At 36.0% G+C, this 11705-nt stretch overlaps 1 protein-coding gene and 1 non-coding gene across 2 annotated transcripts; one reads left to right on the plus strand and one right to left on the minus strand.

Moving 5' to 3' along the window:
- The first annotated feature begins 535 nt into the window (after positions 1-535).
- LOC145036894 (lipid phosphate phosphatase epsilon 1, chloroplastic-like) lies at positions 536-2194 on the plus strand. Its single transcript, XM_078985423.1, has 4 exons — positions 536-1148; positions 1295-1520; positions 1609-1682; positions 1781-2194. The coding sequence occupies exons 1-4, from the start codon at positions 822-824 to the stop codon at positions 2003-2005; spliced, it is 852 nt and encodes a 283-aa protein (XP_078841549.1). The 5' UTR covers positions 536-821; the 3' UTR covers positions 2006-2194.
- A 2349-nt stretch (positions 2195-4543) lies between these two features.
- On the minus strand, positions 4544-4625 carry TRNAS-AGA (transfer RNA serine (anticodon AGA)). The gene has a single exon. It is a non-coding gene; the product is annotated as a tRNA-Ser (tRNA).
- Positions 4626-11705: the final 7080 nt, after the last annotated feature.

Below are 11705 nucleotides of genomic sequence, written 5' to 3' on the forward strand. Positions count from 1 at the left end.
AAAGGAAAGGAGCCGGCTCGATCGCAGGGCATCACACTATGTTTTCCACACATGAGATCTTTGGGATTACACTCTGATATGGTTTTATGATAATGTGTTTTGATTACTGACAGTTTGGTTTCACACGAGATATTATTATGAATGTTTTTATACTGATGGTTTTATATAATAACTTATCTAAAAATAAAAATTTTGGCCTTGTATTTTTAGGATGTTACAAAGGGCCCCTTAGAATTAGGGCCCTAAGCCCTTGCTTAGTTTTACTTGAAGTAACGTTGGTCCTGTATATACACCACAAGCCTTCTCGTGGTATGTGTACAGGAAGGTTTAAATTCAACCTATTAGGTTCTTCAACATAATCATATAAAACCAGCCAAAAACATAAAACATATCATTTTAATAGACAAATTTAAAGCACAAAACAAGGCTATTATTATATGATTGTAGGCTATTGTTAATAACAAGATGAACCCTAAAAACAATGACAAATATAATTTATTTGTAACACAACCCTATCCATATATGCATAAGGCATATGCCCTTTCGTGTCCAGTTTAAGTGTTATGACCCACTCCTCTCATGAAAGCTGCCGTTGATAGTTGACTTACCGATCCAGTTGCAACAATTTCAAAACCCTAATTACTAATCTTGAATGCAGGTATCAAGATCAACAAACTACTTCGATTCCCTTTTGGAGTTTTCTACACGACACCACCTACCTGTTTAAATAACAACCTCTCAATCCATCTCAACATCTCCAATACATCCGGAAATAAACCCTAATCGATGCAGATCACCTCATCATCTTCTCTAATTACACTATGTTGTTTGCAGTGGTGTCGATCTTGATAAGCCCACCACCAATTTTTAACCAATTTCATAAGTTCGATATTCATCGGAAAACCCCCTTTTCTACTCCCGTTTTTCGTACCTTGAAGGAATCTGCAATTGGGTATCCGAAATCTGTTAGACTGAAGAAAATGAAGGTTGAGGAATCGATTGAGACGGGGATACTCACCGGTAGTGGTGGCGATGATGAACGTTTTAGTCCTGCAATTTCCGCTTTGGAACAGGAAACTTTGATTGATTATGGAGGTGATTCATTTCATCAAACAGTTGGTGGGCTACACACTGTTCTTAATCGTTTGGTTGGTATTGTTGTTTTCTTGAATCTCAATCACCCATCTCACATCTAAACCTCAAATTAATAGTTTGTATTGACTACTAATCATCCTCAACATCTTAAATCCACATTCTTGCTTTCTTTCTAATGGTTTCTTCAAATCAATTGCAGAGTAAATGGATCGTTGCTATGATGTTCGGCGGATTCATTCTCTTGAGGCACGATGCTCTTGCATTATGGGCTGCAATGGGGTCTATTCTCAATGTTATACTATCAATCACATTGAAGCAGATCTTGAAACAAGAACGCCCTGTTTCTAGAGTAAGTTCAGGCCATGGAATGCCATCTTCGCATGCCCAATCCATCTTCTACGCCACCTTAATCTTGATAATGTCAGGTAATCAACATTCTTTTCAACTCGATCTTCATCTTTTTCCGAAACTTCTATGTGTTTCATCATCATCATCATCATGTTGTAATGACAGCGATGAAAGGGCATGGATTGAATGCAATTACAGGCGTCTTTAGTGTTCTTGTTATAGCTCTTGGTTCTTATTTCGTAAGTATACATACATACATGCATTTAAAATTGGATTAATTATTTTTATAATTAGGATTTGTTTTTAATCAAACTTTGGAATTGGATTATTTATGCAGTCATGGCTAAGGATTTTACTACGATATCACACTACAAGCCAAGTTGTTGTGGGTGCAATTGTGGGGTCCATTTTTTCGGTGTTATGGTTTTGGGCATGGGAAGCGATTGTTTTCAAGGCATATAACTCGATTTTGTGGGTTCGAATTCTTGTAATTGTTGGAGCTTTTTGTTTCTGTTTAGGGTTTATATCACATGTTTTGAGGCATTGGATGAAGGATGAATGATCATATATATCATATTCTTGTACATTTTTAATAGATACAAAGAAATCATCCGATCATAATCATATCCATATCTATAGTTTGTTCGTTTTTAAATGTAATTGTAGTGTAGTATTTGGATAGTATTGTACTAAATGATTAACACAGTTGATTTTTATATTGTGTCTATGATAGATGTAATTTTTTAATTTTTATAGATTTGTTGGGAAAAAAATGACATTAAAATTTTGAGTTTAGAATTATATCACTTTATGAGTTTAAAGCTTTCTGAAACTATTTAATATAGATAACGTGTTAAAGGTTTTTTATTTTTTATTTTTTTATTTTTATTTGTTTATTTATTTATTTTTTAATAAAAGCTAGTCACATGTATAATGCTTTTTCACTGCTTGGATAAGGGATTAAGCCCCTTGGAAGGAAGGTCTTAAGCTATACGGTGTGGATGCAGTTGGGACCGCGGTTCGTGCCACCTGGACCGCACACACCGCCTCCAGACCGCGGTTTTGACCGCACTGCGACTATAGAGCACTGTGATATTTGATTGATTGTTGATTTATTCCATGTTTGACCGTTGAACGGTCAAGATTCATGTAAAAAAAAAATTTAACCTTTACTCCATATATATATATATATATATATATATATATATATATATATATATATATATATATATATATATATATATATATATATATATATTACCATTTTAAACATTTAAACCACCTTTACACAAATATTTACACAATCTTTTCATCCATTTTTTTTGAAAAATGTCTTCTTCCAAAAAGTCTAGCAAAGAAAAAACACCGGTCAGAAACACCAACACCTCAATATTTTTATTTGATCAATCGATTTTCTAACCTCCGTATTACCACTACGGTGGTATGCTTCTGTATTTTCCATAACGACCAACGCAACCACTACCACAACTTGACACATATTTTAATCCATTTGATTTTTTTTGTCTCAACTCGAGTTTCTTCAGCAAGCACAAACACAACCAGAAACGGTCGTCTCTGATTCCGAACCAGAATTTATTACAGAAACTCAGTCCACTCGAGCAGCAACTAAAAGAAAAGAGAAGGTGGAGGGTAGATGTTGGGAACCTCTGGAAGCGTTAGTGCTGGCACAATCTTGGATCGATATTTCAAAATATGCGACAGTTGGAAAAGACCAAAAACATGACCGCTTTTGGATGCGTGTTTTACATAGGTTCCATAAAGGAATGAATCGTGGAGAATACCGTTCAAAAATCAAGTGTACTCCAAATGGGGGAAGATGTACAAGGAAATCATGTTGTTTAATGACTTGTGGAACAACATGAAACGTTAATGGAAAAGTGGAGAAAACGATAAAATGATTTTGAAGAAAGCGTTGAAAGTGTATCAAAAAGAAAATCTGAAGGCAAGGCTTTCAAGTTTCTTGAAGTTTGGAATTTTTTGAAAGATAACAAGAAATGGCTGAGTACCAAAACATCAGATGAGCATATCGATAGTGGTTCAAAACGCAACAGAACATCTAAGTCTGACCACACTACATCAGATGCTCGTGTCCAATCTGATCCGAACGAAAATGAACATGTTCCAGTTTCACCACCTTCCCGACTAATAGGAAGAGACAAAACAAAAAGCAAGGCAAATGCAAAGCATCGGAATCAGATGACTTGAAAGAAATGGGGGCCAACATGAAGGGTATAAAAGACAAAATGGACAAGATTTTGCAACTTGCTTATGAAAGAGAGCTTCAGAAACAAAGGGAGAGTGGCATGCGAATACTATCGACGCACACGTCGAATATGACCGATGCGGAGCTTGAAGTGGCTTTGGCAATGAAAGAGGAAGTAAGAAAACACTACATGAATGGTGGCTATATTTTTTTTTCTTCAAGTTTTTAATCGTTTGGTGTGTGTGTTTTTATTATTTTTTTTAAGTTGTAGGTTTTATGTTTCTAATTTGCTTTTCTAATTTTTTAGGTTTTTTAATTAATATATGGTATTTGTATTTTTAATTAATGAAATATTATCTTTTAAAATTATGTTTTTTATTTAAAAAATAAGTTTTATTAAATTAAAATAGTTAAGAAAAAAATGTGGCACCACTTTCTTTGTGTGTTTGTGTGACAAGAAACCACACCTGTATGGTAAAAAATGACGTGACGCTTATGTGGCGGGGAGGGAGTGCGGTTTCGGCGACATCATTACCTCCAGCCTTATAATTTGTGTAACGTCTCATTAGTTTTTTTAATAATATATCGATGTTCCAAAAAAATAGAGTATTTACATTGGAAAGGTAAATCGAATAGTTTAACTATGCGTATCGATTATATGTCACGTAAAATGTGAAAATTCATTTTTAAGATGTAGAAATATTTTCTTAAGGGTAGTCATTGTTATGAACTTATGATTGTATATATTGATTACAACTTATCCAAAAACAGAAACTCAAAAAATGATTGTACATTAATTACAATTTATCCAAAAACAGAAACTCAAAAAATGATTGTATATTAAAAACAGAAACTTAAATAGAGAAAAAAGATAAGCGTGGACGGCAGGATTCGAACCTGCGCGGGCAAAGCCCACATGATTTCTAGTCATGCCCGATAACCACTCCGGCACGTCCACAAGCTGTTATACTTTTCGTAATTTTCGTAAATATTTGTCAGCTTTTTATTTTACATAAACCTTTGCAAAAGGCAGTATATAGACATGCATACTTAAAAAATATCTATAACATAGAACTATAAAAAAAAAAAAAAAAAAGTAGCTGTTTTTTATGAACATGTCTAGAACAATTTATGATAATCTATAAAGCTGTATGAAACTATAAATCGTATTCATATATCACCATTTTCTCCTATACAAAATGACTATTATCTAGATTTATGAAGTGTGCAACCGAAACATATCTGAGAATTACAAAACAAGTCCTTAGGACTTGAGAGCATTAGGCTTTTGTTAATTACAAGAAATAAAATGATGACTCTAAAGACTTGGATACTTGATTGTCGGGTGACCAAGTCGATGTCATATGGAAGAACTAAAAGTCTAAAAGACACACGCACTTGAGGAGAAGACAATGTAATGGGGTAGATTTTGTACGAGCTCTCATATTCTAAAAGAATTCGATGGGTTTCATAATCCCACAAAGAAAAAAGCAAAATTTGTTAAATTTGACGAAACATTTATTATTATGAGTAAATTGTGAGATAAGTTCAAATTTTTTATGATGTTGGGTGTATGAGGACATTGTGGAGATAAAGCGGTTGCATATATTTGATATGTGGGTATGTCTTGTTCATAATATTTAACATAAAAAAATATGGTCCTAAAATTTCATTTTTAATAATAGATAAAATAGTGTTTTCTAATATCATCAAAACATTCAAATAAAAACCATTGTATTAATTGTCATAAAATCATAGTAAAACATCATAGGCGGAATCTCAATGGTGTGTGCGATGTAGTTATCCCGAGTTCTTCCTTTTACTACCAAAAGTACCTGAAACATAAACCGAAATCGGTAAGCACAAAGCTTAGCGAGTTCCTCCAAAATACCACATAATAAACATATAATAAACAAATAGTGGGCCCCACCCTATCATTGGGCCCCGCCTGTCATCGAACCCTATCTGGCATTGGACCCCACCTGGTATTTGGCCCCGCTTAACATCGAGTTGAACTGGGTAAAAAGGACCCCGCGCAACATACAATAACATATATCAAATAAACACATACACATGCAATAACCACATAGATACATAGCATGTATATATTCATCGGTCTCCATCCGGCATCGGGCCTTAGCCTAGAAAACATATAAACACAAACATATGCAAGAGTCACAAAGACAACTAGCATACCAACAACATTACATAAACATGGGCCGTTATTGATTCTTTCGACCCGCTAAACCCGGTGAGGAAAATCACCTCGAAAAGCTTAATCTCTCACAAAGAAATCTCTAGATGCTGCCCAAACGACTCCCGAGCTATCGATGCAAAAATAAAAATCAATCAAGATCCAATAATCCATCTCAAGGTAAAATAACCATGTTACCCCTAGCTTAACTTGGCTAATGACTAAGGCCCAAAATCATAACATAAAGGTCCGTCACTAGATAATCTTCCAAAGCCCACTAATGGCCCACTTATGGCATAATATTCCAAATTGGGCCCAAATTCCTCAAATAGGCTTTACCCTAAAGCCCAAACATAAACACAGCCTAAAACCTGATTTATTATGGTCCACTAAAGCCCAAAGCAACAAGGTCCAAGAAGATGGACCAAAAGAAATCCCACTATTGATTGAACGTTGGGCGTTCCTCGACCCAGCATTGGGCGTTCGCACCCTGAAGCCCAAAAGTGCTTATTAAGCACTTAATGCCTAAGGACACATGGCCAGGAACTAGATCCAAGTCCTAAAGATCATCTAGAACCATAAAGTCACTGACTTGGTGATTTTGCATACCCCAAAAGGTCCTAACTTCAAGGTGTATCATCCAACTTCTAGAAAAAAAGATTGAACTCATGCATGGGACTTTTACAACCCTAAAGATGCAAACTTTCTAAATCTAAAACATCATAAACACCAAGAGAAACAACTCAAAGCTTCTAGAGTAATCATAACTTCAAGATCTCAACCATGGGACCAAAAAGGGACCAAAATCTATAAAAACTTAAATCTAAGCTTCTAATGAGCAAGGTTTGAGCTTTATACCTTAGATGTGTTGGAAATGGAGCTGAGAACCAGGATCTAGAAGGTCTAACTTGAACCACCACCTTGCATCAAGTTTCTCTTCCTTGAATGAGCTTAAAACACACACAATGAGCTCACAACACACAAGAAGGCTCTAGGGTTCGAGATTTAGGGCTTGAGGATATGGAGGTTGTAAATAAGGCCAACACATGGGACTTAAGGTGCTTAAATAGGTCTTAAACCCTAAAAAATAGGGTTTGAGCTCTAGGCGTGAATGCCCTGCGTTCCATAAGGGAACGCCCCACGTTTGAGCTATGCCTCCAAAAGTCAAGAATGGTCCCTCCTTCCCCACAAACTTGCAAACAAGGCCAAAAAGAAATGACATAATAAATAAGGGCCCATAAATGAATAATACTTGGATCGAGCATTATAATTCTCCCCAACTTGAATCAGACTTCGTCCTTGAACTTTGCCGCCTCTAACAACTCGGGATAATGCTCCTTCATCTCCTCCTCTAGTTCCCATGTCCACTTAGACCCCTTACAGTGCAGCCACTGCACTTTAACCAGTTCCACAACCTTGTTCCTCAAGGTTTTCGCCTTACGATCTAAAATTGCCACCGGTCTCTTAATGTAGTTCAGGCGATTATCCACCTAAATATCCTTCAAAGGTATAACTGTGGAATCATCCACTAAACACTTCTGCAACTGAGAGACATGAAAAGTGCTATAAATCTAATTGAGCTCCTTTGGAAGATCAAGCCGATAAGCAACTCGGCCCACCTGGTCCAAAACCCTTAAGGGGCCAATATACCTGGGGCCGAACTTTCCCCGCTTCTTAAATCAGATGATACCTTTACAATGTGACACCTTCAGGAGGACCACGTCTCCCACCTGAAACTCCAAGTCCGACCAGCACATATCGGCATAACTCTTCTACCGACTTTGAGTTGTCTAGAGTCTGCATCGCACCTGATGAATCAACAGTGGTCATGAGCACTACCTCGGTGCTCCCAATGATCCGCTGACCGACCTCGCCCCAACACATAGGGGTCTTGCATTTCCTCCTGTAAAGCATCTCGAAAAGAGGTCGATCAATGCTAGTGTGATAACTGTTGATGAGCGATGAAAGATGAGATGAATGATGAGCGATGAAAGATGATATGAATGATGATCGATGATATATGAGTGGTTAAAGATTGTGAGAAGCGATGAGCCAAGTGATGACCCAAGCGATGGCCTCGTCATCTAGCAGAGTATAGATGACGACCACAGACTATTCTAGAGAGTCTAGTGGAACACTAGCAGGCTCGCAACCTGTAGGTGTTGTGAACGATGAGCTTACTCGATGTACTCTAATACCCATTGAAATGTATTGCGGGTGGACTCCCTAAAATAATACTGTCAATAAATGAGATAAACCCTGGCAGCTACGAACTTAGCGCTTGTTAGATGAACCCTGGCAACTATGGGCTTAGTGCCTATTATATAAACCATGGCAACGATGGACTTCGTGCCTATTACTTAGGACAATCCTTAGGAATAAGTAATGAGGAATACATGATTCTTAGGGAAGATACTTAAGAATAAAGAAGATAATAGGGATGAGCAATTGGGCTTATTGTTTGATGATTAAACATAATAACTTTATTATTGTGGGTTGAAAACCCTATGTACTCACCAGGTTTTCCAGCCTGACCCACTTAGTTTTTTTGTATCACAGGTGTCGAACGAAGCTACGTTACACTGAGAGATTAAAGGAGATGTAAATCACTAGTGTAAAAGAATGTAAGGTCTGTTTACGCTTATGTTTCTGTATTGGCGATGACATCCTAATGTTTTAATATAAACAAACACATTTCTTCAGAAAATCTTTGATAAAACATTTATCATGTTTTCTGGGAACAAAATTCCACAACATTGTTCTTTAAAAAGGATACTACGATTTTAAATAAGCATAAATAAAAAATTTAAAATGACCGTAAATTTGGGGATGTCATAGTTGGTATCAGAGCATTAGTTTAAGCGAACTAGGAATTCTAGGATAATTTCTAGACTTAAACTTAGAATGTTAAGTGATGATTGTGAGCTAAGTGTCTGTTATATTTAGGATGTATGCCTAAACACACACGAGCACTAGGTGATTTCAGGAAAGTTGTCTAAATTGATTTTATGTGCTAAATGATTTATGTTATAGCCTTACATGTTTTATGATGTTATTATTTGATCGGATCCATGGTCTATTGCCAACCAAATCTGGAAATTTTATGTGTTCTGATTTCTAAACGTTTAATTACGGTATTAGAATTGGCATGTAACTTTTCAGAGTAATAAGGGGATTTACACGTCGATTATAAATAAAATCTTTCCTATCTTAATTCTCATCATTACACACCGAACGTCTGATTTGGTGTATATATCCAAATGGCTAGAACCCGAAGCGGAGATAGAAACGCGAATGGAAACAAGAATCAATAGCTTCAACCCCAAGTGGTTGAGCAAGTACCAGTGGTAGCATCTGCACCTGAGCCAATCACGATGGCAGGAGTGCAAGCAATAATCCAGATGATGTTGGATCGTCAAACGGAGGAAGCAAGGCGGTTACTTCAATAGAATCTAGATGAACCTACGATGCCTGTCTAACAGTCCGAACTGAATGACGAGCAATCAGAAGAAGAGAAATACAGTAGGACCGTTGGTAAAGTTAAACTGCGAATGGTTAGACGGAATAACCAAGATTGAGGAAATGACTGACATGGATGCAAATACAAGGATTTCATGGAAACCAAACCAACGTGTTTTTCTGGAAGCCCAACACCGGTGAAAGTTATGCACTAGATTTCTGAGATGGAGACAATGTTTGAGAGTTACGACTGTAGCAACAGACAAAAGACTGCTCTCGTGGTTCTCCTGTCAAAGTCTGGAGTACTGAGCTGGTGGAAACTACTAGCTGATACGATGCCCAAGGGTGAAGCAAGCAATATGTCTTGGGAAGATATCCTGGTGCAACTAAAAATGCAGTACTGCTCTAAGTAGGATTTTATGGAGATCAACAATGAGTTCCAGAACCTGAAGAAGGGAAGGATGAGTGTCACCGAGTATTCTGCAAGTCTTTACGAAGAAGATGAAGCTTGCTCCTTACCTAGTTCCAATTGAACTCTCTAAGGTGAATGAGTTTTGTTGGATTAATGTCTAAGTCCATAACTATAATTGGTAAGACTTAACCCGACCCGGCATGGTCCATTTGGGTTGCATGGCATCATGCACTTGGATAGACTATAATGAGAGAAATAAGACACTTATGGTTATTAATATATTATAAGTTCTAGTATATTAATAATAAGAATAATAAGATTATTTAATTAGTATTGATCAAGAATTAATCTAGGATTAATTAAGTGATCAAAAGAAGACTAATTAAATATATGGGTTGATTGTGTAAATCATCCATACTTGTATAGTGGGCTAATGCTCCATGGATTATCTAGTTGGGCAAAAACCCATATGATGCTCCTTGGATGCTCCATGGTGTATTTGAACCCATGGATCCAAGGAAATGGAAAGTCATGACAATTAGGGTTTGCCCTAATTGTAACACTATATAAAGATCTTATTCTTGACAAAATCGGCCACTAGATTATTCTAGAGAGGGCTAGCCGATTTTATGAAGTGTAGAATTCTCTCAAGTTATTCCAAGTGTATTTGGTGTTGTGTGAACCATTTGAGGTGTCACACTTGGGGCACTAGGCACTCAAGCTTCATGAAGACATTCTACATCAAAGAGGTATGTATTCTATCTTGTTATATTGATAGTTTTGTATGCTAGATTAGGATAATACCTTGGATGTTCATATTTGCATGTATAATAGAGAAAACATAGATCCAAGGTATTTAGGGTTGCATGTACACTTAGGAGTGTTAGAATGCTCATAACCCAACAGTGGTATCAGAGCCTAGGCTTGTTTTCTTGTTATACTTGCAATAGAAGCTGAAAAATCGAGTTTTGATGCTGTCAGCCCAGCTGACTCGCCGAGTCCATGAAGGGACTCGACGAGTCCAAGGCAAAATGCATCCAACTCGCCGAGTTGTGTTCATGCACTCGACGAGTTGGACCCCAGACAGCATATCTTCGAGGTTTTTGGCTAGAAATGGACTAGGAACATTACCCTAAGTTGTTTTTGAACTTATAAACTTGTTTTTAATGTGGTAATGTTCATGCTAATCCATTTTCAAAGATAATTGTCAATAGATTCATGTTTTGTATTAGTTTAAAGGTTAGACTAATTACATGAAAAAGTTTGATTTGAATTATCTTGTTCTTATGAGTTGCTTAGATTAATAGAAAAGTTGAGTGAAAAAGTTGTTTTCAATCCAAATTAATCTAAGAGTTGATTCTAAAATGTGTTTGTGTAACTTATCCTCAAGTTACATGAAGAGTCACATTAAAGACTCATAAAACTCATAAAGTTGGCAAAGGTTACAAAAATGAAGAGTCTAGTTCTAATTAATTGGAGTTATGACTCCATAATTTGTCCTCAAGTTATGGAGGACCAAGAGTCTCTTCATTAAATAAAAAAAAATAATGTAACCTTAATTAATTTCATAAGTTATAAAATAAAGAAAAATTTAATTCTTTATTAGTTTAAAGTCTTCCATAATTTGTCCTCAAGTTATGGAACTTGAAGAGTTTTTGGATTAAAACTACTTTAAACACATAAGTTATGGAATTAATTAGTTTTGAATAGTTTCAAAACTTGCCCTCAAGTTTTGGAATTTGTAAAGTTTTCTCTTATGAATACTTTAATTCCAAGTTAGCCCTTAGAATTTTAAAAGTTAAAATTCAACCCTTATACTTTATAATATTATAAGTTAATAATATATATATATATATATATATATATATATATATATATATATATATATATGTATAAGAGTAAAGTCGGTCTTACCGCTAGTACGCCTCATTCACGAAGCCGGTCTATAAGGTGGGTATAAGGTTGTTGCCTAT

Source organism: Lactuca saligna, chromosome 3, assembly GCF_052625555.1.
Source record: "Lactuca saligna cultivar CGN05327 chromosome 3, ASM5262555v1, whole genome shotgun sequence".
NCBI classification, from domain to species: domain Eukaryota; kingdom Viridiplantae; phylum Streptophyta; class Magnoliopsida; order Asterales; family Asteraceae; genus Lactuca; species Lactuca saligna.

Excerpts from the sequence above, each read along its gene's own strand:
- LOC145036894 (XM_078985423.1), top strand. The coding sequence starts at position 822 with ATGTTGTTTGCAGTGGTGTCGATCTTGATAAGCCCACCACCAATTTTT. Across the intron at positions 1,521-1,608 it reads CTTAATCTTGATAATGTCAG|CGATGAAAGGGCATGGATTG; the intron begins GTAATCAACATT and ends TTGTAATGACAG. Across the intron at positions 1,683-1,780 it reads TAGCTCTTGGTTCTTATTTC|TCATGGCTAAGGATTTTACT; the intron begins GTAAGTATACAT and ends TTATTTATGCAG.